The sequence below is a fragment of the Psammomys obesus genome, unplaced genomic scaffold (genome assembly GCF_907164565.1).
Source record: "Psammomys obesus unplaced genomic scaffold, mPsaObe1.curated_primary_1811, whole genome shotgun sequence".
In the NCBI taxonomy this organism is placed as follows: Eukaryota; Metazoa; Chordata; class Mammalia; order Rodentia; family Muridae; genus Psammomys; species Psammomys obesus.
The window spans coordinates 32,791,834-32,819,389 of NW_026585797.1; the positions used below are offsets into that span (position 1 = coordinate 32,791,834).

Sequence of the window (27,556 nt, forward strand, 5' to 3'; positions counted from 1 at the left end):
ACACACACACACACACACACACACACACACACACACACACACACACAGCATCCCGACCACAAATGTCACATTTACACATAACACTTCAGTATGTTTCCTTCCTCACCCACTTCTCTGTGTACAAACACCCACCACCCATTCCCCAGAACCCGGCACCTTCCATTCACAACTGAAATTTTGCCTTGGAGTTCTCCAGCAGAGAAGCCACCTGATAGAAGCTGACTTTCTTTCCCACCACTGAATCCAGGGCACAGCCTCCCCACCGCACACCTTCACCTTACAGAGTATTCCCTCTTCTTGGGCCTAGTCCTTCCCCCGGGCCTTCTCTAGACTCTCCTTAGCCTTCATCTCCTTCCATACTGCACATGCAATTTCTTTCTCTAGCAGGCATTGCCACAAGCCCAGGGACCTGTTATTAGAGAGTAACCCTCCTTTCAAAGGCAAAACTTCTCAACAGCTTTGCTCTGTCACTTTGACCAGGCCATTCCAAACCAAGTTTCCCGTTAGCACTGATCTTTTGATCCTGTGCTGCCACAGACCCTGAGGCCTTCTATGCTTCCAAACCATTGGACATATCTCTGTTCGTGGACTCTCATCACAACCCATGCCCTACTGTGTCCTGCTGATAATGTCTTCTCTGAGCATCAGGACATCATATTCCCCTGGTCTGCTTCTTACTTTTAATTCGTCCTCCCTTGGCTGGGGCCTCCTCCTTTTAACTCTAAAGGGTGGTGTGCTCTCCAGATCTTTCTACCTGCTTCCACACGTTGCCTTTCAGGTAGACCTGGATTTCCATATCCAAAGTTCCAAGCACCCATTTCTGCCCAGAATTTCAGCTTTCATTTGGCATTCCCACTAGACTTCTCTAACCCAACTTGGAAGAAATAAACTCCAGTTTCCTGTCCACAAACATGTTCCCCAGCTGTCTTTCTCTGCTCTCAAGATGGTACTATCACCCCCGAATTGCTTAAGCATCCAAAGTTGGGAGTTTTTTATATATTCCTTTCCCTTGGCTAGCCTGCAAAATCATTCAGTCAATCCAAAGGCTCTACAGCCTGAAGCAAATCATTCCCGTGCTCTCCATCTTTCCCATCTCCACTGCTCCTGCCCAGTTCAGCTCCCAGCATGCCCTTCCTCCACAGCACAGACCTCCCTTGTGATCCATTCTCCAACAGCAGCCCACATGACCCTGTCAAGCTTTACCCAATGCCCATTCTGTTCAAAATCGCTCACATGTTCTCCATCCCACTTAAAAATGACATTACCTGTCTCTTCCGTCTTTCTTCTCAGTAGCGTCTGATTCTTGTACTCCAGTCTTCCTTTCTGTCAGTTCATTATGCTTGTTCAGCTCATCAAAGCTACCTAGAATGCCATTCCTTCTATGCCTCCAGTGACTAGTTCCTTTGGTTACTCTGATTAGGGTCCATGTCACAAGAGCAAGACCTCTTCGGTCCACCCATGTTAAAGTTCCATTGCCACTCTGTCATGCCATGTTGCGTCATTCAATTCTATGCCTAGTATTAGCATGCCGTGTTATCACTGACAAGTGGCTGTTTATTTTTTTTGCCCCACCCACTATTTTTAGCCTATTTAAGAGTGGAGTCTTATTTCTGACATGAACTCAATGGCTAGCTCTTCAACACCCCTCCCCACCCGGAGGGAGGAGCAGCCTTGCTAGGCCACAGAAGAGGGACATTGCAGCCAGTCCTGAAGAGACCTGATAAGCTATGGTCAGATGGAAGGGGAGGAGGTCTTCCCTTATCGGTGGACTTGGAAAGGGGCAGGGAGGAGATGAGGGAGGGAAGGTGAGATTGTGAGGGAATGAGGGAGGGGGCTATAGCTGGGATACAAAGTAAATAACCTGTGAGTAATATAAAAAATAAAAATTATTATAAAAAAAAAAGTGGAGTCCTCTGCTGCCTTGTCTCCCGAAGAATGGCCAATGTCTATATCATCTTCTCCATTGACTTAGTAATTACTTGTTCAATGGCTGACTGGCACCTAGTCTTTGCTTCTCAGAATTTGAGATAAAGTGGAATCGATGATCTAGGCACATATGTGGACCTCCAGGTAACATTCACCCACCTTCTCATATATGGACTTGTTCTGTTCTACTCTTAAGATTCCTAAAAGATAGTACTCTCCATTTAACAGCCCATGCTAAAGAAAAGAGCTGCTGCTCTCTACCTTCTCTCACTTCTGGATAGTTTCCAGGGGGTAAGGAGGCTTTCAGGCAAGGATCCTTAAGTCATTCATCTGAGGCCATGTTGCTTAGTGGCTCAATTGTCAGCTTTCCCTACTACCTGCCTGTCTGCCTTCGTGACAAAATACTGGAGCTAAACAACATATAAGGAAGAAAGATGTGTTTTGGATCGTGCTTTGAGGGGCTTCACTATACCACCTCATGGCAGTACACCATGGTGGGGAGTCAGGGCAGAGGAAGCTGCTTACCTCATGGCAAGAAGGAAACCGAGAGAAAGGGAGAGAGGAACTGAGTTAAAATATCCTGTTCAAAGACCTATCTTTCTTCCCCTCTGTCTCACTGATTAACTCTTCTACCACCTTCCAAATGTTACTGAAAAAACCTTTAGTACGTGAACTCTGGGGGACATTTAAGAGCCAAATGATAATACTCCACACAACCAGCTAATGTGTCAGATTCGCAGAGGCAGGACTCGTTCAGAGGATGCCCCCACCTGGGATTAGACAAGCTTCCAAAAACCGGACTCCCTGTTGCTCCCGGTTAGACAGCCAGCAGAGACCTGCAATTCTCAGACTTTCTGCTGCAAAACTAAAAAGTTTTCAACTCAGGGCAGGCCATATAGTTGTAAAGTATAATAAAAATTAACTATAAGAGAAAATTAAATGGCAAAAAAAAAAAACAAAATTAAATACAGGACACGGTCTCTGAAATTTTTAGAACAAAACAGAGATGTGCTTTATCAGAGCCCTGCAGGCATTTCTAAATGCTTTCTCTTCACTTCTGTCCTTAGCACAGCTTGGGGCCCAGCACTGTTATATATGCAGTGCTCTGTGTAGCTGGTTGTGTTCTGACTGCCTCTCTGGCTCACTTAGCATCCTAGACGCCTTCATTCCTAAGGAGCAACCCTCTCTCCTGTAATGAATTTTCTAATCAAGTTTGAGCAATTCAGTACTGAACATAAGCTAAGATCCAGCCATGTCAGGTTTCTTCCTGATCAGTTCCCTCACCCTGGTCCAGAATCTGCCCTTCCCTCTCCATTCCAACTGCCTCCATGACGTGTAGACACCCATCTCCTTCTTCTCCCTATAGAGCTGTATCAGTCTCCTAACTGACCCCCCCTATAGAGCTGTATCAGTCTCCTAACTGACCCCCAACTCCAGGCCCTTTCTTGACTTCTGGCCTAGTGATTGTGCCCAGAATATAATGTAGAAACATGTCTCTGAACCTACTATTTCTCTACTCAATAACATAATAATAATCAATAAAGTGAAGTCTTACTACTATCTTAGCACCTTAGGCTTTTTATATGTGTACCTCATCCCACAATTCTAGTCCTAGTCACTTCCACACCCTTTATCCTTCTCATCCTGTAATGTCTTCAAACAGGAAACTCCATGTTTTTCCCCAATCTTTGACCTCCACACACAGCTCATTCTTTGTCTCCTCTTCTTATAAATGCCTCTACCCTGCTTATCTTTCAATGCCAAGGGCAAATACCATTTGTAACCTCTCTTGCTTTGTGCCCAGCCTGCCACCATTTCCCTCCTCTGTGGTCTTACAAGGAGCTTAGCAAGGTGAACATATCAGTGTGTTTCCCCATCCAGAAAAGGACAACAACAAATATTTAAAAAGGACATATTATAATGATCTGTGGTATAAAAACATGTTCTGTGGTATTAAACATAAGAACTGGAATCGCTGTCTGAATGAATGGATGCTGATTTTAACTCAAATAGCCACATTCAATTACATCATGCTGCATACCAAAGTATCCAGTCCTTGTGCTCACTGATCTGTGTGGTCTTGTCATATGTGACATCTCCACTGTCTGCAACACACAAACATATGTCAAACTCCAGAAGAGTTGCCTGTGGACTGTCAGCACATTAATATTTTCAGAAAACTTTACCTCTTGTTTAGGATTGGGAGTTGGGAGTGTTTGGGTTTTTTTGTTTGTTGGTTGGTTGGTTTGTCTTTTTGTTAGTTAGTGCTAGACAAGGTCTAGCTATGTAGCCAAGAACTACATAACTTAGAGCATTTGTCCTGGTTAGTTTTTATTGTCAAGTTGACAATTGGAGTTACTTTAGAGAGAACCTTAGACCACACTGGCTCATGAGAACCTCTGTGGAACTCTGTCTTGATTGCTAATTGATACAGGAATACCCAGCCCAGTGTGGATAATACCAGCCCTAGGTAGGTGCTCCCAGGATGTTTAACCACAGCCGATTGAACTTAAGCCAGAAAATGGGCCAGTAAACAGAGTTCCTCCATGCTTTCTGTCTCAGATCCTTCTTTTTTTATTAATTTATTCATTCATTCACTTTACATCCCAATCATAGACCCCTCCCTCCTCTTCAGATCCTTCTTAACTTTCTGGTATAACTTCTATCAATGATGGCTTGGGACCTGGAAGGGTAAGGTGAATAAACCCTTTCCTCCCCTAAGCTGCTTTTGTTCAAATTGTTTTTTATGACAACGGAAAGAAAACTATCTCAGCATTGAACAACACACACACACACATACATACACACACACACACACACACACACACACACACACATATACATACATATATATATATATATATATATATATATATAGAGAGAGAGAGAGAGAGAGAGAGAGAGAGAGAAATTTGGAAGCATCCAATGGAGATTTGCGTAAGACAATTCAGATATAGACTATAACATTACATTCTCAATATCAATGTGCATGCCAAGTACCCCAGTGAGAACTGAATCATCAATTCCACTCCAAAAATACAGTTCAGTCAAATTTGAGCCTTCCAGTACATAATGATTGCTTAGGACAAATGACTATGTAGTCATATATGTTCTTGACAGTCAAGAAACATATCAAATATTTATGGATTTTTTCCATATGCCAAATAGAGTTTAACTTTTTAGTCATACTCCTTTAGATATACAACAAATTATAATGTATTTGAACAATATACAGTAAATCCTCATTAGCCTGCTATCAAACAAAAATATAAAAGTGATACATTCTGCCTTTTACTCTTAGGATAAATAATGGCCAAATAAGATAGCATCCCTTGCATTAAGCAACTTCCAAGTTACCTAGACAGCCAGATCAATTGCTTGTAGCATCTATACCTGCAGCAGTGAGTTGCAAGAATGGCATCTGCTCAGATGGCCCTATGGTGCTAACAGATTTTGATGAAGTAAAAGATGAAAGCAAATATATGTCTGTCTGGTTACACATAAATTACTTGGACTGACATGAATCATATTTACCTAGGTAAACCAAATATTCCTTTACTGAACATTCACTCAAGCACTGTGCACAAATACAAAAGTTCTAGACGATCGTTTTAAAAGATAATTCATCCTTTTAGTTAAAAATAAGTGCATCCTTCAGACCCTCTTTACTGATCCTGCAAATGTTTGTTTTTAATCATCCAGTTTCTTTTGGGTTACTTTGTGTCCAATATCCTCATTATGAGTTGATCTTCCCCTTTTATTTTTGACATCTGTTAGAAGAATCAGCTTGAGGCAGAACCTCATTAACAATATTTAACTTCTAACTTCATAAGAAAGTATGGCGTACATTATACTGTCTTCAAGGGCTGAATCTAATCCAATGTTTATGCAAAAACCTTATTCCAGGGCAACCATTCTATCAGTTAGCATTCATTCTGTCTGCCTTGTAAGCGACACAGAAAGATTGTGTAACCACGTTGACCCATCTCACATGTAATTATCCAGGTTTGGCTTGAATTTCATGCAGGCTCTCTAACAATTTTCCTGCATTCTTCTCCCTTAATGCTCTTTGGTTTACGATTTTCAAAAGCATCCAAAGCTTGAAAATTAGTAAAATAAAAATTTAAGTCGAAAATCAGTTCTAGATGACCCGAGACACCAATACTTCCACCAAATGACTAAACATCTCAACCAAAAGATTCAAAATTCACAGATAGCTTCATTATCCCACATAACCCAACAATTGTTTTATTGAGAAGAAAATGGACCAAAAAACTAGGAATTAGTGATGCTAAAGTAAGAAAAGTACTATAAAAGCTTTTATGTACAAAGCATTCATTTTAACTGACATTCTATTAACTAATCATTTTGGAGGAAACTCGTTGCCACTTTAAATATATAGCTAGTGCCAACTCCTGTTTGTTTCAAAGAAATCTACTTAGTCAGCAGTTTCTGTGAAAGGGTTATCCACTGTTGTCCTTGAAATGTTTTCTTTTTATTATATCTTGCTTGTTTGTGGCAGGATAATAAATACTACTCTTCTATAAAAACAAAAAGTAACTTTAGAATAGTCAGGCATAATTTTTCCTTGTCTGTCTATATCAATACATAATTTTCTGTCTTTAAAATCAAAAAGTAATTATCAATCCAGCATTTAAAACATCTTCTATTTCTTGTACCCTATCTCTAAAATAATTTTGAGTAGAGAAAGGATATGACACTATTCACTGGTTAAGGGAAAAAAAAAAAAAAGAATTACCCAGCACCTCCTCTTTCATTAGTCTTGTATAGTATGATATTCTACTTGCTACTCAGGAGACTAGACCACTGGTGAGATGCCCTAATTCTCTTATACAAAATACAGCAATCTAGCTCTATGCATGTTTAAAGTCAATAGATGACACACCGCCAAGGAAAGAAATTGATGCACAATTCTACAAGATGGATGTTCTTGTGATGTTCATATTGTATTTTAATTCTAAATGCCATTAGTTAAGTATCAGTTAGTATTTTAATTCTCTTTAACTGTCCCTGAGTGGACAGTGTATAGACAGACATCTGATGTGTTTGCATTCAATTTTCTGGTTGCCAGGTAGCTCAAACCAAGACTAACCAGGCTTGCCTGTCACTCAGCAATATCCCCAAGGAGATGGTTAGAGCTGCTCCCTAGTCAGGAAACAAAGAGGTTCCTCCACCAACTCACAGCAAGAGAATGCTACCAACTCTGCATTAATGCCAAATGTTGGACGAGCATTTTTAATTAATTTATTTATTCACTTTATATCCTGATCGATCACAGCCCCCTCCCTCTTATCCTCCCCACCCACCCACCCACCCCACTCATTAAGTCCTATCAGGACTGAGGAAGTCCTTTTCCCCTGTGGTCTGGCAAGGCAGCTCTGCCAAGGGAAAATGATCAGAAAGCAGGAAACAGAGTCCATGTCAGAGACAGCTCTTGCTCCCCTTACTAGGAAACCACATGAAACCTGAGCTGCCCATCTGCTACATCTGTGTAACAGCCCTAGGTCCATTCTATGCTTGGGCCTTGGTTGGTACTTCAGTTTCCACAAGCCCCTCTGGGTCCTGGTTAGTTGGCTCCGTTGGTCTTCTTAAAGAGCTCCTGGCACCTTCAGGTCCTTCTCCTTCCCACTTTTCCACAAGACTCCCTATGCTTCATGCAATGTTTGGCTATGAGACTCAGCATCTGTTTCGATCCACTGCTGGGTGGAGCCTCTCAGAGGACAACTCTGCTAGGCTCCTGTCTTGTTCCCTTCTTCAGTAGCTTCCTCTGTCTATTCTATTTTCTCTTCTGAGTGAGATTTAAGCATCCTCCCTTGTGTCCTCCTTGTTGCTTATCTTCTTTGGATTTGTGAATTGTAGTATGTCTATCCTGTACTGTATGGCTAGAATCTGCTTATAAGTGAGTACATACCAGGTGTATCTATCTGGGTCCAGGTTACCTCACTCAGGATGATCTTTACTAATTCTATCCATTTGCCTGCAAATTTCATGATTTCCTTGTTTTTAATAGCTGAGTAGTATTCCATTGGACAGGTTTTTGTTTATTGACTTGGTTGATTGGTTAGTTGGTTGGTTGGTTGGTTGGTTGGTTGGTTGGTTTTTTGTTTTGCTTTTGTTTTCTGTTTGGTTGGCTTGGGTTTTTGTTGTTGTGGTGGTGGTGGCTTGTATGTTTGTTTTACATTGGCTAGAGCTTGTGATTTGAAATGAAAGTCTTTTAGGAGTGAAGTTGGTACATGCCAGGGATAGATGCAAAGGAACAGCTAACAACATTGTGTGACTAAGGCAATACAGGTGAAGGACGTAGATGTATTAGGGAGAGAGAAGAGAGAAGAAGGGAAAGGAGGCAGAGTAGAGAAAATAAGACTGGATCTTGAGACTTTAGTAAATAAACAAAGATGATTATAAATAGGCCCCAACGAGCTGACTTTTTAGTTAGATTCCACGATGGCTCAACAGGAAGAACAACATGTAAGCACTGTTAATCCCCACCAATCACGCTCTACCCATCGGAGGGAACCTGGTCGTTCAGGAGCTGCCACTAATCTCCTGAATCAATCCCGGCACAAAAGCCCATCATGCAAACAAAAATTATTCCATCAGGTTGTCTTCAGTCATCTTAAAGACATCCTTTTTCAAAAGAATAATGTGCCATTGGCTTTTTAAGAATGAGGGAAAGTTATTATTATATAAAAAAGGATTTTGCAATTTTTGAAGAGCTTGAGAGACAAATAAAATGTTGTTATTTAAGTCTAAACATTATAAGTCTAGGGTTTCCTCCCATATTTCTGAGACAGAAATGTCATTAACCCAACCCATGTCTCAGTTTCTCCTCTGTACACAGAAAATAATCCCAGTCAAGCCACACATCACACATCTCAGTAAACTCAAAACTCTACCCATGAAAGTCATGTGTATTGCTCTCGTAAACTTGTCTTGGGCAACAAACCTAGGCTGAATAAATGATATCTAGAACTTTCCATTTTCCAAAGTGGTTTCTTTCTTCAGTCTTATCTAATTCTCCAAATCATGATATGACAGGGAGTTGAGACAGGTGAGTATAGTTACAGGTGTCACTAAACATTCTACAAATGAAGAGCCCGATGTCAAAGACGATAAATGGGTCTGCCACTAGTCCCGCAGCTAGGTAGAAGCAAAAGAATGATAACTGCCCAAGTCCCTTCAAACCTACCTCTGTGAGTTTATCCTTCTGGATTTTAAGATTCACTGTATATGCAGTACAACCACTGTAACCTTAATAGTAACTTAGTAAATGAACCATGGAATCAGTGCTTTCTACTTTGATGAGGAACACAGTAATTTAATAATTTAAAGTGTATTCTGCTTAAAATATTAGAGATTTTAAAACTAGATACTCACATAAAACTGGGTACACACATAATATGCTGCCTGTTTCTTCTGTCTCTTAAAAAAATCATCTTCTAATTGCAATGTTTGTGGATTTGTAAGCCAAAGCTACAAATAACAAGGTAAAACTGGACTTCCTATTGCCAATTCATGTCTCGCTTAAGAGTGAAATTCTTGTTTGATATTAGACAGAACTGTTTATAAGTGAGTTATTATAAACAAATTTTAACAAGCAGTTTTTGAATAGTATATACAACCACTGTCTCCAAACAAAAATATTTCTCAAGTTATATCTCTACATATATTCATGCTCTCAGCAGAGCTTTATAACCCAAAACAGCCCCTTGTGAGTTCATCAGGGAATCTCTGCTACCAAAAACAGTACCACACAGAAACATGTGTGAATAATGCGATCAGAAGGATTACCCCACAGAAGCGTTGAAACCCACACACTCAGGCAACTGGCTACCTGAATGGTGCCTATCAGCTCATCAATCATTTAAGTTAGCTAAGTAGCAGAAATCCCTTTCACATCACTGTTGAGAGAAGGTACAATAGGAGGGAGGGTACTCGAGGATCCTCATCCTAAAACATGCCTGTCCTTTGAAAACCCACTAGGCAGATTCCGGCACCAGAGGCCAGGGAGATCCTGGGGCTCAGCTTCAGAGCAGAGTAAGTAGGCATCTGATTCTCACACCCTTCCCGCAATATTTTGCACTTTGTTCCGGTCTGGCCGAGGCCTCTAGCCTTTTTCCTTGCTCCAAAGACACCAAGAGTCTCCGCGGCCACCCGAGTGTCCGGACAGAAGAAGTGTTTTTTCCCCTTCCGTCTGGGGTAAGGGGTTCCTCACCAGGACCCTATGCCCCTGGGGAGGGGAGTCGGTGACACCAGGGCGGAGCAAAAGACAGAGCGAGGTTGGCGACTTCCATGCCATCACCGCAGCCCCGGCGCCTTCCCGCCTCCGCCCAGGCCATCTTTAGGAGTCCCCAGAGCGCAAAGCCGGGATAAGAGTGGAGAGGGGAAGTGAAACGACGAGAGGATGCGAGGTGTGAGTGTGGACACACACAGGGCAGCCGCAGGTAGAACAACCCCACCTCTCCCCAACTCGCTCCCCGGACCTGCCCGCAGCCCCGCCACTCTGGGAATCCCGGCGCCAGGACAAAGCTGCCGCGGCCTCTCCATCAGCTCGGGGAGGGCTCGCCCCGGCTCACGGATCTCCCCTGGCCCGGACCCAGTCCCAAAGGACCTCGGGGACGTCCGATGGGGAGAGGAGGGAGCTCGGGCTGGGCGCCCGCAGCGCCTGGACCCGGCGTCCCCGCTGGGCTCCTGCGCTCACCTGTTCAGCACTTTGCGGATCCTCTGGCGCATGCCAGCCCGGGAGGAGGCGGACAGGCTCCCGCTGCCCTCCGCTGGCAGGTTCTCTATGGTGGTCACCACATGGTTCGGCGGGGCCGGCGGCGGTGGCGGCTGCAGCTGGGGCTGTGGAGGCTCGGGAGGAATCATCGCTGCGGAGGCGGCGGCGGCGGCTGGCTCTCAGAACGCTGCCCCGCACATAGTGCGCGGGCTCCGGGCCCGGGAACACGCAGAGGACCCGGCCGAGCAGCCCGGGCCCGGGAGGCGGTGCCGCCTTCCAAGCGACGAAGCGGGGAGGTACCCGCGGCTCCGGCCGCCTCCTCCCAGCGCAGGGCTCTCCGGCTTGCTGCCCAGTCCTGGCTTCACACCCTCGCTCCGGGCCCGCCGCCGCCTCCTTCCCGGGCTCTTCCCGAGCTGCGACCCAAGTCCTGGCACACCCCACCAAGTGCTTGCAAAGGGGGTCGGCGGGCACCCGGGGCTGCCGGGTCCACTCCGAGGACCGTGCAGAGAGAGAGGAACGGGGCTCTTGGGTATCCTCTTCCCTCGAGTGCCTGGGGCTTGTCCTGGCGATAGCAGTTGTGGTGGCGCCGCTACAGCTGGTGCCGGGTTCGCTCGGAAAGCTGCCGTCTGTGTCTCACGGAGTGAGAGACCGAGAGTGAACCTGGAGCGCCGGGCGGGGGCGCCTTGCTGGCGGAGGGGGGCGCGGGGTGGGGGTCTGGATAGGCGCTCTCTGCTCTCGCCAGAGGGCGCTCCGGAGGCACCTCCTGGCGTCCAGAGAGACCCTAGATCTCGGATGCTGTGACTGGTGGTGAGCGATTTTGTCTTTTTAGGGCAACACAGGGCAGCACCTCTCTCTGAAACTGAGGCGGATTCTTCTTGCTTCCGCGGAGGCTCTGCGGAATCCAGCACCTCGGGTCCGGGACAGCGGCACTTCATAGAAAAAGCTGTTGGTCCAGGTAACAAATCCAAACGGAGCACCCGAAATAATCACAGGTACGCTCATCAGAATTGACCTGGAGGAAATAGGAAGAAAAACAGTTTCTCGCCAAAAGAAGAAGAAAAAAAGATGCATTCTGGCAACTGGGAACAGCAAACCAAGTCATCCCCAAAACATCTCCGTTTAGGCGACTGAGCCCAGTGAAAGGAAAGCCAGCTAATCTAAAGGTGCTTCTGAAGAAAACAGAGAGACAGATGGCAGGCAGTTTCTTAAATTCTAGGGCAAGGCTACTCACGAGTCTCCCAGGGTCGTTGTAAGAGTTGAATGAAGTAAACCACTCATCAGGAGAGCCTAATGGCTCCTGCAAGGTCTTCGAGCTGTGAAAGGGATAACTGTGTTATCCCTGATCAAGCCTACTTCCTACCGAACAGACTTTGTCCGGGGCATTCCTTAAACCTATTGATCTGCATTTCAACCAGTAATTGACTCTGGACATTTTCTCAAATGCCCTTATCTAGATTGCCTGTGAAAGGATCTTGCAACGAAAATGATATGCATTTAAGATTTTTCTCCGCTTCTCTGCAGAATGGAGAATTGATCGCAGTAAGTTTAACAGGTATATTTGTTCACACAAAAGCACGTTGATGATGCCACTGAATCTAAACGCTCTGGAGACTAGCAAATACAACTACTGTTTAGGATGTTCAGGGCCAAATAACATTCAAAAGTAGATTATATATTCTCAAAGAAGGGAAAGAGGGCAGTGGGTGAGAGGGAAAAGCCAGTCCCTTTTATAATATTGGGGGTCCTCTTAAAAAAAACTGGATCAATAGACATGTACAACACCTCTCCAGTCTATATTTAAGTATCTGTCAAACCCAGTTTCTACCTGAACTATCCCTAGGGTCCCTTTCTACAAAATTCCACCCAAATTGGCACATTTGCTGTTTTATAATTAGAACATCACCCTATGCCTTCTCACTGAGTTTTCATTCTAGAATGTTCACCCCAGATTTTCAGGACAGGTGTAAGAACTGCTACAAACAAGAACAAGGCTTGTAACCTTGGGAACATTAAAATTCCAATAGATTGCAATGGTTTTGCCCTTGGGGAACTTCCGAAATAGCAGGGATGAGTAAAATGAATTTCAGCTGGACCTGGCAACAAATCTCAGTAAGATTGTCTCTATTAAAACAGCATTTATGGTCATTTCAGGTGTCTTCCTTGAATAACTGGTTGCTTCAGTGCCCTCTTTTGTCAATTCCTTGGCTCAATTCCTTTTGAATGTTCCTGGCATATCGAAACTCAGTCCTGTGGCTGCACTTCGTGTCCGCATATATATCTGGTCATTTCTCTAGAGGGACTGCTAAACCCAAATTTCTACAGCCCCACTGAGTCAGGAAGGGAGAAAACAACAGTCAGGAGATGAGATAAGAGGTGGTGCTGGCTGGTTAATGTCAACTCAACACAAGAGTTATCTGAAAGGAGGGACTCTCGGTTAAGAAAATACCCTCATAAGATCAGGCAAGCAAGCCTGTAAGGCATTTTCTTAATTAGTGGTTGATGTGAGAGGGCTTGGTCCATTGTCAGTGTGGCATGCCTTGGCTGGTGGTCCTGAGTTTTATAAGACAGCAGGCTGAGCAAGCCTTGGCAAGGAAGCCAGGAAGCACCCTTCTGTGGCCTCTGCATCAGCTTCTGCCCCTAGGCTCCTGTTCTGTTTTAGCTCCTGCCCTTACTTCCCGAAGGGAAGGACTACAGTGTGAAAGTGTAAGCCAAATAAATCCTTTCCTCCCCAACTTCCTTTTGGTCATGGTCTTTCCTCAGAGCAATAGTAACCCTAACTAGTTCAAGGTAAAAACTCAACTCCTGCCAGAAAACACCTTGTATTGTCTCATATAGTAGATGAGCGGAACCTCTCGGATTCCGTGTTACACACTCAACTCTTAAATAGCTAAGTAGCTTGTAAGAGATGGGGGAACGGATGTCAAAGGTGCAAATATCACAGCAGCAAATCTGACATGGAATTAAACAGAAAAGATACGGGAAAGTCATTGTCCCTCTTTCCTGCTACAAGAGTGCTGCTTGTCTCTTGTCTCAAAATATATTATCCATGACTTCTTATCAAATTGGGGTAAGGGTGGGGGATACAATATGACTCTTCGTGGTGCCATATAGGTCCATAAGCTATCACCTTACAACTCCCTTGCATCAAGTCAGTGGCTTGATGCTGTCGCAAAACGTCCATTCAGTAGTTTTTCCTCCTGTACTATTACATTACCTGGGAAGTTCTGAAGACACACACTAATCCTGTTGAATTCCTTAAGGAAGCAAAAGTCGGCAATTAACTCAACTACCCCTTTGTAAAGTGTTGCTCATTTTGAAGTCATTTACCTCATGGAAGGATGTGCGTAGTTTGGCCTAAAGTCCAGACCTCTGGGCCATCTGGCATTTTGACTAGTTTGTTCAGTCTACAGTAAACTTGTGCATCACAGTGAGAATAATGTCTGAGTCATGATCCAAAAGTACCTGAGGCCAAATTACTAAGGAACTGCCTCGATAGCTTATGGTGCTACAAATGCCAAGTGGCTCATATATCCTCCTTGTCATTTTCTTAATATTCTTCTTTCTCTCTTGTAGTGATCATGTTTAAATTATACTTTATTGGGGGTGTTTAGGCCTCTACCTCTATTCCAGCAAACCCCTCCAACCTCTAGGTAGGACAAAGGTTAGTGGGGAGAGGGAGCCCAGACTCCTTTACTTCTCTCGCTGTTTAGGGTCAATGGGTCTTTTAGGGCTATACCAATCTTGGTCAACAGCAAATGTGCCCAGCAGTCTCCTTCAAGCCCTCTGCTCCCTGAAGCATTTCTCTCCATCTGTCTGCTCCAAACCATCACACCGTCCATCTCTGTGGTCTTTCCAAATGACTACACACCACATGCCGACACCACACACCATGCCTTCTCTTTCTGGGCTCTCAATTTTTATCCTCAGAGTCCTAGATCATGGCCCTCTTTGTGCTGCAAGTGGAAGGCCATTACCAGCTGGCAAAAGTCATTTTGACTTTTAACAATTAACAACTGTGGAAAAACTATAACCCAATTAAAATCCCACACTTGGGTTTAAAACAAAAATGTATCTACATAACATAACTGAGTTCACCAAGAACCAAAACTTACATTACACTCAGCATGTCTGATTGAATCTCACACACATACACAAACACACACAAACACTGTCCTAGTAAATGTTCTATTGCTGTAAAGAGATACCGTGATCAAGGTAACTCATAAAAAATGTGTATTTGCAGCTTGCTTATAGTTTCAGAGGTTTATTTCATGACTATCGTGGCAGGGAGCATGGCAACACACAGGCAGACACGGTGTTGGAGAAATAACCAAGAGTTCTACATCAAGATGCATGAACAGCAGGAAGAAATACATGGGTTCTAGCTTGTATTTTTGACACTTCAAAGCCCACCCACCCCTAGTGGAACACTTTTTCCAGTAAGGCCACACCTCCTAATCCTTCCTACTAGTGTCACTCTCTGAAGACTAAACACTCAAATATATAAGGCTATCGGTATCGTTCTTACTCAAACCACTCCTTGGCCCTATAGACTTGTAGCCATATTGATATGAAAAAAAAAAAAATTCAGTCAACTTTGAAAGTTCCTGTACTCTATCAGAGTATCAATACTATGTAAAAGGCTAAAGTTCAAAGTCTCTTCTGGGACTCATGCAATCTCTTAACTATAATCCCCATAAAATCAAAATCAAAAAACAGATCACATACTTTTTTAATTTTTATTAATTACGTTTTATTCACTTTGTATCCCATCTGTAGCCCCTTCCCTCATCTATCACCCTTTCTCCCTCTTCTTCTCCTATGCCCCTCCTCCAGTCCACTGATAGAAAAGATCCTCCTCCTCTCCTCTTCCATCTGACCCTAGTCTATCAGGTCTCATCAGGACTGACTGCATTGTCTTCCTCTATGGCCTGGAATGGCTGCTCCCCCCTCAGGGGGATGTGATCAAAGAGCCAGCTACTGAGTTCATGTCAGAACAGTCCCTGCTCCTCTTACTAGGGTACCCACTTGGAGACTCAGCTGTCATGGGATACATCTGTGCAGAGGTTCTAGGTTATCTCCATGCATGGTTCTTGGTCGGAGTATTATGCTCAGAAAAGACCCCTGGGTCCAGATTTCTTGGTTCTGTTGCTCTCCTTGTGGAGCTCCTGTCCCCTTCAGGTCTTTCTCTCTCTACCTTCTTTCATAAGATTCCCTGCATACAAATGATATATAGTTCCATTTCAAATGTGGTAGGTGAGGAAGCATAGTGAGAAAATACGGACCAAAGCAAGAATGAAAACAATCTGGGAAAACTCCAAACTTCAACTCCAAGTCTGATGTCAAAGAATCTTCAGATCTCCAACTCAGTTCAGCTTTGTTGACTGTGATGCACTTTTCTGTCTTGGGCTGGTGCCACTCCCTGTTACCAGCTTTCCTTGGCATGTATCCCCCATGTCTGGCATCTCCAACATCTTGAAGTCTCCAACGCAATCCAGCCTTCAACTTGACAGCTTCACACAATGGCCTTTCTGGACCTCCATAAAGGGACACCCCTGGCACACACCTGACCTCAGCAGTTTGTCTTTGCTGCAGAAGGAGATTTCACAACTCCTCCCTTGCATCCTTGACTCTAAAGCCAGCACCAAGTGGTCAAAGCTGCCAAGTGCTGCTGCTTGCTGGGACTGGAATTTGTACCCTTGTTCAATTATACCTCTATCAGTCTTCTGTTGTTGGTTTCCTTCACTGCTTAGATTTTTCTTTAATTTCTTTTCACAAGTTGGAGGCTTATCTGGGTGGGGATCTTACCCTGAGCTCACCACTCCATGCTTATTCCCATTAGCATCTGACTTTTTCTTCCTTCCTTCCTTTTTTTTCTTTTTTCTTTTTGGGGGGGTGAGGGGTGGATGCTTATTTGTTCGTTTTCAAAACAGGGTTCCTTTATGTAGCTTTGGCTGTCCTGGACTTGCTTTGTAGACAAGGCTGGCCTTGAACTCACAAAGATCTGCCTGCCTCTGCCTCCCTGAGTTCTGGGATTACAGGCATGGGCCACTGTGTCTGGCTTGACTTTTCTTTAAAAATTATATTTCCTTGAGGACTGGAATTAGCTCCATTATACTTTCTGGTGCTCCTTCTCTCCTCAAACTGTACATTTTGTATTTTTCCTTGCTCAGCTTGCTCCCTTTCATTATCAATCTACATGGGAGTGGCCACACGACACTATACAAAAGAAGCTGTTTCTAAATCTCCTCTACCAAAATTCTTCTGAATCTAGGATATCTCAAGTAGTGCCACTCTCTGATGACTAAGCATTCAAATCTATGAGCCAATAGGAACCATTCTTATTAAAACCAACACACACTCACAATTGAACTTATAGCATCTAGATAGTTTCAGGGTTTTTATTCACCTGATTAAACTCATCATGAGTAAAGGAGAAAGATTACAAAAAAAGATATGGAGAGAAAGAAAAGAAGAAGAGAATGGTCGTTACATTTAAATCCAAGAAATGGATAAAATAATTGAGACATTAGCACAGAACTTTCATAAGCACCCATTTGTCATCAATTAAAATAGTTTGTAAATGGTTATCATGGATATGATATTCATACAACAGAGAAGGAGACAATAAGCAACAGGAGGCAAGATGTCACACATTTTACACTGTGTTTTTACATGATTATATAAATTTTTGTTTTGCATTATGGAAACTTGCTTTTCTGGGGTAAACTCAAAAGATTCAGAAGGTTATAATTGGCTCCAGATAATAGGCTCGAAAAAATGATACTAGTGTCTCATTACTTGTGGATGAGATACAATTTTGAAGGAGCAGACGAGGCTTTGATAGTTTTAGAGCGTGAAAGCCCAATGATAGCATACAGGGGAGGAAAGAAATATGAATATCTATATTCTGTCTTTCCTCCTTTGTTTCTTTTCTTTTCTTTTCTTTTTTTTTTTTTTTTGAGACAGGATTTCTTTATATAGTCTGCCTCTGTCTCCCAAGTGCTGAGATTAAAAAGGCATCTACCACCATTGCCTGGCCAGTATTGAAGCATTTTTATGAAGTCTATAAAAGTACAGTAGGTAGCTGGGTGGTGGTGTTGTACTCCCTTAATTCCAGTTCTTGGGAGGCAGAGGCAGGCAGGTCTCTGTGAGTTCAGGGCCAGCCTTGTCAACAGTGCTAGTTCAGGACAGCCAAGGCTACAAAGAAACTGTCTCGAAAAAGCAAAAATAAGATAGATAGATAGATAGATAGATAGATAGATAGATAGATAGATAGATAAAATATAGTAGGTGAATATCATTGTCATGATAATATAGTAAGTCTCTGTTACTAAATAGTAAATGTTTTCTCAGTACTAAGCAACTATTTAGGTTCTGTGAATCATAAATACCTACACTCTTATTTCTTGAAAGAATTGGTTCTACAGGATCAGTTACCTCAGTGAATGAAAAACATTTTAATATATAAGTATACAGCAAAATTGTCTGTTGAGGACTAGGGAACATTGCTGGTGGAAGAACAGCTTATTTGGAAGGGCCTTGGTTTGACCTCAGCATGGAAAATAAGTGATGTGTGGTACACCCCAGAAATTTTCACTATTTTATCTGTGAATAGAGAAAACAAAAGTCTCATATAAAACTCAATTACCATCTTCTGCTTATAACATCATGTCCCTCTAAACAATTAAGTTTATAAAATATTAGTGCAAAATATGGTGTTACTTATATGCTGAGTTCTTGGCTAGCTAGGTAGACTGTTACAATAGAAACAGGGTCCAAATACTGTCAGTTCCATTTTTAGTATTTTTTCCTGGATGAGTCAACTGTAAGCAAAGCATTTCTCTTGAACTTCCTGAGTATCAATGCCTTGATCTATAAAAAAAGAAATAGTAAGGAATTTATTTTAGGACTTATGCAGATCAATAAAGGATATATAAAGAATTTAACATCAAAAGTATTTTTTTGTTAAATGGTTGACTGGGCATGTGGGTACATAGTATTGGTATATCCTCCCCTTGAACAATTCTAAAAGATGGTTCAGATCTTACCCAGAAGCCAATGCAGTGATTTTTAGGAACAGGAAACACATATGAAATGAAGTATGATATGGGATAAAGACAAAACCTACTGATTGAAAACGTGCTTAGCATGTGCTTAGCCCTGAGCTCAGTCCTTGGTGCCAGAAAACAATATTTGGGGCCAGATGTAAAAGTCTGTTCTTGTAATCGCAGTACGTGGAAAGTGGTGACAGTAAGAAACAGAGTCCAAGGCCAGAGTAAGAAATGAGGCCCTGTCTCAAATGAAAGACAACCAAGCACTTATAACCCCACATGTATCCTGTCTTTAGTCCTGAGGCATCTACAAATTAAAGTGAAGTGGTACAATGCCTAATCACTGAAACAATCTCAATGGGTAGAAGTGGCAGGAATGGAAACTTAAGAGACGCAACTTGGATTTAGTGGGCAAAATAAGAAATCACAAACAACAAAACTCACCAGACCTAAGAGGGCAAGTCTCTGAAGATTCCCCTCAAAGTTAACTCTGTTTTTAAGAAATTTATGAAATAATTTTATTCATTTTTGAAAATTTTATACATATATTTTTTTATTCTTCTATTCCTGACCCATCCATCCAACTCCTCCCAGACCACCCTTTCCCCTAGCCCCTCCCCTCCCCCTGTCTTAGAATATGATGGCATACAGACAGACATGGTGCTGGAGAAGTAGCTGAGAGCTCTACATCCAAATACACAGGCAGCAGGAGAGGACAGACACTGGGCCTGGCATGGGCTTTTGAAACTTCAGAGCCTACCCTCAGTGACACACTTCCTCCAACAAGGCCACATTCACTCCAACAAGCCCATACCTCCTAATCCTTTTAAATCTTTCAAATAGTACCATTCCCTGATGATTAACCATTCAAATAAGAATGGAGCCATGAGCACCATTCTTATTCAAACCACCGCACTCCATCATATTCCTTTACCAACTCCTTGTCCTCTTGAACATACACAGAGGGTGCAGGGGGAGGAAGGGAGAGAGGGAGGGATTCCACTGAGTCCAAATGAATCCAATTAGCATTGCCAGTATTTCCATGGTTGGGAGCCACCCACTGGAACATACTCAGCCTATCAGGTAATGTACCCCTGAAGAAAACTAACTTACTTACCTCTCTAAAGAAGCCATTAACTTCCAACAGCTCCTCAGCTGAGTGTAGGACCTCACGAGCTCCCCCACCCACCCATCTGGAATGTTGACTGGCTGGTATCATGTGCACGTATAGGCCAGGCAACCACAGATGCTGTGAATTACTCAGTGTGACATCCCTATTGTGCCCCCAAAAAATACAGTTTCTCAAGAGTCTTCCCTGTTCTCTGGCTCTTACACTCTTTCTGGCTCCTCCTCCCTAATGTTCCCTACTTTGGGGAAAGAGCATGTGACATAAATGTTTCATCTGTGGCTGAGTACTTCAAATATACTTATTATCTGCATTCAAAGTCAATTCATGAGCTGAAACAGTGTTTTGCAGGATTCTAAGGAACCATGAAAAGAAAGCTGCTCAAATGCTGTCAAGACTCTTGAACATCTAGCCACTTAGTGTGCTAACATAAAGCTTTAGGTATCTGAAACACAAACATTGAGTCTAGTATGGTAGCCATCAATTTAATTAATAAACTTAGTTGTTGTTGTTTTTTTAATAAAAAGTGGAAACCCAGGGAAGGAAGCTGCTAAACAGAGATTTCAAAAACAGCAAAACAATGTAAGATCAGGGTTAGGTTATAGACTGGCATTTATGCCCAGCCATTGTAGAGCATTGCTAAATTTCAGATATTAAATAGATGGGTAGGGGAATCCATACACTAGACATCTTGGTATGAGGAACCAGGCCACAGCATTAAGGACTACGCTTATGAACTAAAGATAAACATTTCAGCTCTAATAGAGCTTAGAGTCAAAATTGGACATGATAAAATTGGTGTGCTGGCCTTTTAGATTGCCTTCCAGAGTAAATCTTAATGCTTTTGAGAAAAAAAAAAAAAGCTATCATTCAAAATCCCATAATAACTAAGCAGGATTTATTCTAGAAATGTAAGATTATCTTAACATCTCACAGTCAGTTCATGTAACATTTATCTCACTAATAGAATGAAGAACAAAATCTTTATAGACATTGACAAAAATTAGCATATATGAATGATCAAATAGCTGAAGGACAGGCCCCAGGGTTGTGGGACTGCAGAGATGGCCCTATGGGTAACACCTTCTCCATCAAGTCTGATGACCTGAGTCCAATCTTAAGGACCACCATGGTAGAAGTGGAGACCCAGCTGCTGCAAGCTAGCCTCTAAACTCCACAGGCATATGCGTGAGCACAAACGCACAAGCACACACAAATAAATAAATAAATAGATACATGATAGATTACGTAGATAGATAGATGATAGATAAAGAGATATATAGATAGATGATAGATACATAGATAGATGATAGATTGATAGATACATAGATAGATGATAGAGTAAATGCAGTAAATGTTTTAAAAGGTTTAAGAGAAAAGAATTTCCAAACTATGAAAGACTATTTACAAAAACAAATAAACCAACCGATAGTGAAGTTTACAATTAAATGTCCAAAACAAGCTAGAAATATCTGCTCTTACCACTGCTACACAACATAGTACCAGAAGACCTAATCCGTTTAAAGTGAGTTCAAGTGCAGGTACCCTTGGAAGCCAGAGGAATCTTGTAGAATAATAGATAGTTGTGAGGCACTGGATGTGGGTGCTATAAAGTAAACTCAGGTCTTTGACAACAGCAATAAACACTCTTAACTGGTGGGCCATGTCTCTACTCTCCAGGAAGTAATTCAAATATGGTCTTACAGATGCAAGCAACTAAGGGCTCAAATATCACGCTAAAATTGAACACCTGAAAATGAAGGCTAAAATTTAGTGCATCTTCTCTTTTATTTACATGCCTAGATATCCAGAATATTACTGGAGAAACTATATCATTCCACAGAAGAGAAAAATTACAGGAAGTACAAAAGGTGCTATGATGCACAGTTTGCTTCGGCACGCTTTTGCAGCCCATCTCAGACCAAGTCTTCAGCAAACTTTCTCGGGTTCTTTCGAAGCAAGACAGTGTTTCAGCTTGTACTCAACCTTTTCTTCCACTTGTGAGTCATTTCCCTGATGAGCTTCATCATGGGATTTTTCAGGAGTATACCCTGACTTGGCACAAAGAATATAATTTGCCTCTTTCGCGCTGTTCACGTTCTGCACTTCCAATTTCTTCATTTTCCTCATCAAAGGTGGGGTCTTCTTTCTATTACCCTCTCAGCTAGATCACCACCAAACTTGGTTTTTCTTTTTGTTTTCACTTTGCAAATTAAAACTGAAGTTTATCCTTTCAGATCAATATAGTAGATTTTTCTTTCCCTTTTAGGCTTATACAAGCCAATGGGCTGTTGAAAATCAATGAGAGTAAGTCATTGCCTACTGTATACCTTTCAAAATTGTATTGTAAACATTAAATAGGTGAATGGCCGCCCTTTAAACCAGTGATAATTTTTCTTGTATCTCTAAGCTCTTTTTATCTTTAAAGCATTTCTACCTACTTTTCTAATACATGTACAAAAAAAAATTAGATGGGTGTTGTGAGTTTTTGCTCATCTGGAACTAGGCGTCATCTCCTGGACATTATTTAAGGATGGAATGGAAATAGAATGCAAGGACATATTACCTGAACAATATGCTGCCTACTGAAGTTAGGAAAAGGTCAAGAAAAGCCCCAAACCTCCCTTAACAAGTTGACTTTTATATAAAGAGAAATTGCTCCTATAAACCCTAGCTACCTTGCATATTTTTATTTTCCTACACATAAGAAATGACTTCATTCACATAAGAGGCTAATAAAAATTCATTTTACTCATATGTTTTACAGTCTTACTACAGAACCTCATAAAAACATATGCAATATTGTATAGTTGTTATTTTACATTCATTTCTTATTTTGAACAATTTATTTAACTCGTTATTGGTTCTCTGTAGAGTTTACATCATGTACTCCAATCCCACTCACCTCCCTCCTCCCCTTATACCCACCCTTGCAATCTCCCCCCGCCCCCACCACAACAGAGGGAAAAAAATCTTGTGGAAGCTGCAGTGTGTCACAGTGTGTTCCACAATATACCCTTTTGTCCACACTTCTTTGCTTGTAAATGCTCACTGCAGAGACTCATTGGTCTGGTATGAGGCCTCCAAGGTCTGTTACTCTATCAATATTGGAACCTCGCTGGGACTCCTGTTGCATATACTGTTGCTGCCCTGTGTCATGGACGTTCTGTGGTTTTGGATTTGTAGGACTAGCCTCTTCATACACTCCATCAGTTCATCAATAGGGTAGATGTTGGGTTGGGCCAATTAAAAGTCCTGGATCTGGGCCTGAGAGATGTCTGAGCTGGTCGACCCGCTGATTCTCCCACACTCGTGCCCCCAGAAGCAGCTCATCTGCAACCCCCACATTCAGGGACTGCTCTCCTGAGTGCAAGTGTCTCTGTCTTGGGCTCACTCCTGCGAAAGTGGGGTGCAGTCCCAGACTGGGGTTTTTCTAGTCTCTGGTTTGGCCCTCCATCCAGGCCTGCCTAGAGGCAGATCTGGTGGTGACCGCATGGTAGTTCTTTGTCTGGGGCCCCTAGCGGTGGACTGATGGGCGTCTCAGGCTAGCTCCTTGTCAGTGCCTCCTGGCACTCGTCTGGAGGTCATCTTATGCTCGCTTTTCTTAAGGAGTGTTAGGCTACTGATCATTCAGATGTTCGCAGTCAGAACACGGAGCACAGACATGGCCTCTTCTCCTCTCTGCCACCTACTGACGCACATCTGACACAGCAGCCAGGCCTGAAATGCCTCTAGGGGCGGCTTGAGCAATTTCAAAACGCACACCACCATCATAAAACTTTCAAAATAATTTAAAGTTTGAGTACCCTATTTATGAGAAGTTTCTGTGACTAACGAGAAAGGAACTACGGCATGAGCAGTGTAAAGAGCTGGCATGATTGTTAATATCGTCCACCAGGCAGGATCTAGGATCAAAGAGGAGAGACCCAGCCAGGAGTGTCTGTGAGAGGCTGTACAGATCACATCCTGTGAAATGAGAAAGGTTCACCATGACTGTGAGTTGCAGCACTGCCAAAAGTAAGCAGGTAGTGACAAAAAAAAAAAAAAAAAAAAAAAAAAAAAAAAAAAAAAAAAAAAAAAAGGCTGGGTTTCTGGATTGCATAAAAAGGAAAAATCAACCTGAGCACCAATATTCGCCTCTCTCTGCTTCTTCACCATAGACAAAATAGGACCACCCTCTCCAAACTCCTGCTTCCATGACCATCGCACCAGGATGGACTCTTTCCCTCAGCCTGCAGACTGTAAACTGCAGCCCCTCTTGCCTTAAATCGCTCTTTATCAAGAATTTTTCCCAGCAACCAGGAGGGTAACTAGTATGATGGAAAATGGTTTGGTGAAAGAAGTTAGAATGAAGTTTTATAATTCAAACTTACTTGTTTCGGTAATGCAGAATATATACATATATATATATACATATATATATATATATATATATATATATATATACCCCCATATAGATGCCTGTATTTTTTAATAAACTAAGTTTTTGCTTCTTTTAAAGAAAACTGAAGTGATTTAAAACATCTACTTTAGTTTGGTTTAGTTTTGGAAAACTCTGCAATTTTTTAATACATATTTCATATCATTATTTATTATTCCCCTTTGGTGCCCTGTGCATTTGCTAGTCTAGTGTGGCCAAAGTTTCCTCCAATTACAATAACTATGACAGAAAAAGAGGGAGATGATCAAAAATTGGTGTCACATAATAAAGTTTATATTAAAACCTGTGTTCATTCCATGACAAACACTTAAGAACTGAGTACAAGTCAGATATTCTAAGGCATAAAAATGATCAAGCGGGGCAAGATGGCGGCGCCGGGAGGACTCTCATTCTGAGGAGCAGCACAGCAGGATTGGCACAGTGACCAGCAATCAGAACTCGAGGCCATAAAACACAAGTGGTTGTGTTTCTCAGGTGAGAGGATACCCCACGGTGGGGGATTCGATCAGCTTTAACTCACCCGGCTAAACCGCGGAAGAGATCCCCGTTCCGCCAGGCGCTTGGTCGCCAGCCCAGAGCTACCCGCCAGCGCGATCTGGTCACGGTCCCAGACTGAACTGTGGGCCCACAACACCATAGACTGGATTTCCCAGTCGAGAGATAACCCCACGGAGCAGGAAACAATTGGGACCGACCCCAGGTTACCCAGACATTCCCTGGAAAAGACTCGGGTTCCGCGGGTGCCCCAAGAGCCAGCGCAGACCCATTGCCGGGACAAAGGCGCCTGCACAGAGCCCTGTCTGCGCGCGTGATTCGCTGCCTCAGATAGAACTGTGGGCACCAGGGCACCAGGGCACCAGACTGCGTGTCTCTGGCAGGAGGAAACCCCCAGCGGAGGGGGTCAGCAGCTCTAACGCTTAGGACACCCAGCACCAAAACACTTCCTGGACTCACGCAGACTCTATTGCAGGCAGAAGCGCTGTGCTTTGCCGCCATTGTTGCGTTCCCCTGGGGCACTGGGACACACAGCTGCATCCTCGGACCTGCAGGAGCCGAAGAGCCATTACAGCAGCCCTCAGATACTGTGCCAGGGATCGGCCAGTTGTCCCTGGCTGGACTGCCAAAACTGTAGGAATCCCTGATCCTTCAGGGGGGCTGCACCCACAGCGTCTGTACCAGAGCGGTGCCACAGCCGCCATCCCAGACAGAGACACACAGCTTCTGGTCCAGAGTGAGGCACCCAGCCTCCAGACCAGAACAGTGCCCCCAGGCGCCAACTCAACCTAGGTGCACATCCTTCAGGTCCAGAGCAGAGCAACCAGCCTTTGGCCCAGAGACTTGCTGAGTGCACCTCCCACTTTCCCGGACAGAACTGTGCGCCCCAGGATAACAGACTGAGTTTCCCTGTTGGGAGAAAACCCCACAGTTAGGGAATCAGCAGTCTCTTCAAGAGGACTGTACATGGAAATTTAGTGAGCAGCAGCACACTAAATTTATAACAAGAAACCCAACAGTGGGGCAGCTGTCTTGAGAAATTTTATGGGTAAGAGGAGATCCCCCCCTACCTAACATAGACCACAGCTACTACTCAGGGCTATAAACCTGAGGTGAGCAGTGGCAACTCCGGAGAAACACTGGCCATACAGTGACCATAACCAAAAAGCAGAGAAGGACTCCTTCAGGAAAAATCATCTTCCGGCCAAGGGGATACTCCCTACCTCAGGACTCCAGGAAGCACAGAAACTAACAGCCAAAACCTAAATCAGCCCAATGGGTAGAGGTCAGCGTAAAGGCTCAACCAACAAAAGACAGAGCAATATGGCATCTCCAGAACCCAGCCATCCAGGGGCGAACAGCCCTGAACAATGCAGCATAATAGAAAATCAAGAAGATGACCTTACATCTATGTTGATGAAGAGGATAATAGAGGAAGCAAATAAAATACGTAAAGAATTAGAGGAAGATAAAACCAAACAGATCATGGCTATCCGTAAAGAAATGGAGGAAGATAAAGACAAGCAAATTAGGGCCATCCGTGAAGAAATACCAGAAGATGCAGCCAAACAGCTTGTGGCCTTCAGAGAAGAAATAATTAAATCACTGAAAGAAATCAAAGACACAGAGTTGAAGGAACTAAAAGAAAAAGAGGAAAATACAAGCAGACAGGTGAAGGAAGTAAACAAAACAACTCAAGACCTGAAGATAGAACTAGAAAAATTAAAGAAAACACAAATGGAGGAAATAATGGAGAGGAAAAATTTAGGGAAGAAAACAGGAACTACAGAGGTAAGCATAACCAACAGAATATAAGAAATGGAAGAAAGAATCTCAGGTGTAGAAGATACAATGGAAGAAATCGATGTATCTGTCAAAGAAAAGGTTAAATCCAAAAAATTCCTGACACAGACCGTCCAAGAAATCCAAGACAATATGAAAAGACAAAACCTAAGAATAATAGGAATAGAGGAAAAAGAAGACTCCCTTCTCCAAGGCCCAGAAAATATTTTCAACAAAATCATTGAAGAAAATTTCCCCAAGTTAAAGGAGAAGCCAATAAGGATACATGAGGCCTACAGAACACCCAACAAATTTGACCAGAAAAGAAAATTCTCCCGCCACATAATAATCAAAACAGTAAGTATACAGGACAAAGAAAAAATACTAAAAGCTGCAAGGGAAAAAGGCCAAGTAACATATAACGGCAAACCCATTAGAATCACACCTGACTTTTCAACAGAAACTATGAAAGCCAGAAGGGCCTGGACAGATATCATGCAGACCCTAAGAGAACACAGATGTCAACCCAGGCTACTATACCCTGCAAAACTCTCAGTCCTCATAGACGGAGAAAACAAGATATTCAATGACAAAAACAAATTTCAACAATACCTACACACAAATCCAGCATTACAGAAGACACTGGAAGGGAAAATACAACCCAAGAAAATTAGCTTCTGTCAAGAAAACACAGGAAATAATTAACCTTACTACAGCAAAACAAAAAGCAACCAAGCACACAACCTTATGACCACAGCCAACATCAAAATCAAAGGATCTAACAGCCACTGGTCATTAATCTCTCTCAACATCAATGGACTCAACTCTCCAGTAAAAAGACACAGATTAACAGAATGGATACGTAAACAAAACCCAGCAATCTGTTGCATACAAGAAACACACCTAAGACACAAAGATAGACATTACCTGAGGGTAAAAGGTTGGAAGATGACTTTCCAAGCAAATGGACCCAAGAAACAAGCAGGAGTAGC

At 42.9% G+C, this 27,556-nt stretch overlaps 1 protein-coding gene and 1 non-coding gene across 2 annotated transcripts in view; both read right to left on the reverse strand.

Moving 5' to 3' along the window:
- Slc35f1 (solute carrier family 35 member F1) overlaps positions 1 to 11,315 on the reverse strand; it is a 413,451-nt gene extending 402,136 nt beyond the window's left edge. The window contains exon 1 of the mRNA XM_055599458.1: positions 10,649 to 11,315. Coding sequence (XP_055455433.1) covers positions 10,649 to 10,815 — 167 coding nt within the window. The 5' untranslated portion in view covers positions 10,816 to 11,315. The remainder of the gene's footprint in view (positions 1 to 10,648) is intronic.
- Positions 11,316 to 23,456: 12,141 nt separating this feature from the next.
- Positions 23,457 to 23,588, reverse strand: LOC129670864 (small nucleolar RNA SNORA17). The gene has a single exon (XR_008719272.1). It is a non-coding gene; the product is annotated as a small nucleolar RNA SNORA17 (small nucleolar RNA).
- Between the last annotated feature and the right edge of the window lie 3,968 nt (positions 23,589 to 27,556).